Source organism: Eimeria mitis, genomic scaffold (assembly GCF_000499745.2).
Source record: "Eimeria mitis Houghton genomic scaffold, Emh_scaff1531, whole genome shotgun sequence".
NCBI lineage: Eukaryota > Apicomplexa > Conoidasida > Eucoccidiorida > Eimeriidae > Eimeria > Eimeria mitis.
In genome coordinates, this window is record NW_013569668.1 from 6,234 (window position 1) to 6,615 (window position 382).

General features: G+C 41.4%; 1 protein-coding gene across 1 annotated transcript in view; it reads left to right on the forward strand.

The window, feature by feature from the left end:
* The window catches only part of EMH_0038970 (uncharacterized protein), a gene marked incomplete at both ends in the record, with an annotated part of 7,255 nt that overhangs the window by 5,324 nt on the left and 1,549 nt on the right, over nucleotides 1-382 (forward strand). Inside the window, one exon of the mRNA XM_013495347.1 lies at nucleotides 65-88. Coding sequence (XP_013350801.1) covers nucleotides 65-88 — 24 coding nt within the window. The remainder of the gene's footprint in view (nucleotides 1-64; nucleotides 89-382) is intronic.

Sequence of the window (382 nt, forward strand, 5' to 3'; positions counted from 1 at the left end):
GTCAATCATCTACTTCGTCTGACTCATAACCCTTTTTTCTCTTGTGTGTTTGCTTTTCTTGCAGTCACAATGGAGCAATTCCGCGATCGTAAGCCGCAGAACACAATATGCAGCATGATATGTGGAGTGCATATCAAGCCATAATAAGGCGACACACTGTTTTGTATGCTTTATAGCAAGTATTTAATGCTGCAATACAATATGATGCTGGTATATTTGTATCCCTTTCATGTTTTGGCTTTTCGTTTGGTGAAGTGTGCGGTGGGGCGTTTTTGTTATCGAAGCTCGGATATTCCCTTTTCCTGTAGTTTCTTTGGCTGTATTCCTTTGGTTCCCTTGCGAAAGCTGCAGGGCAGAGTTTGTATGTCTCGTTCCTTTTTTT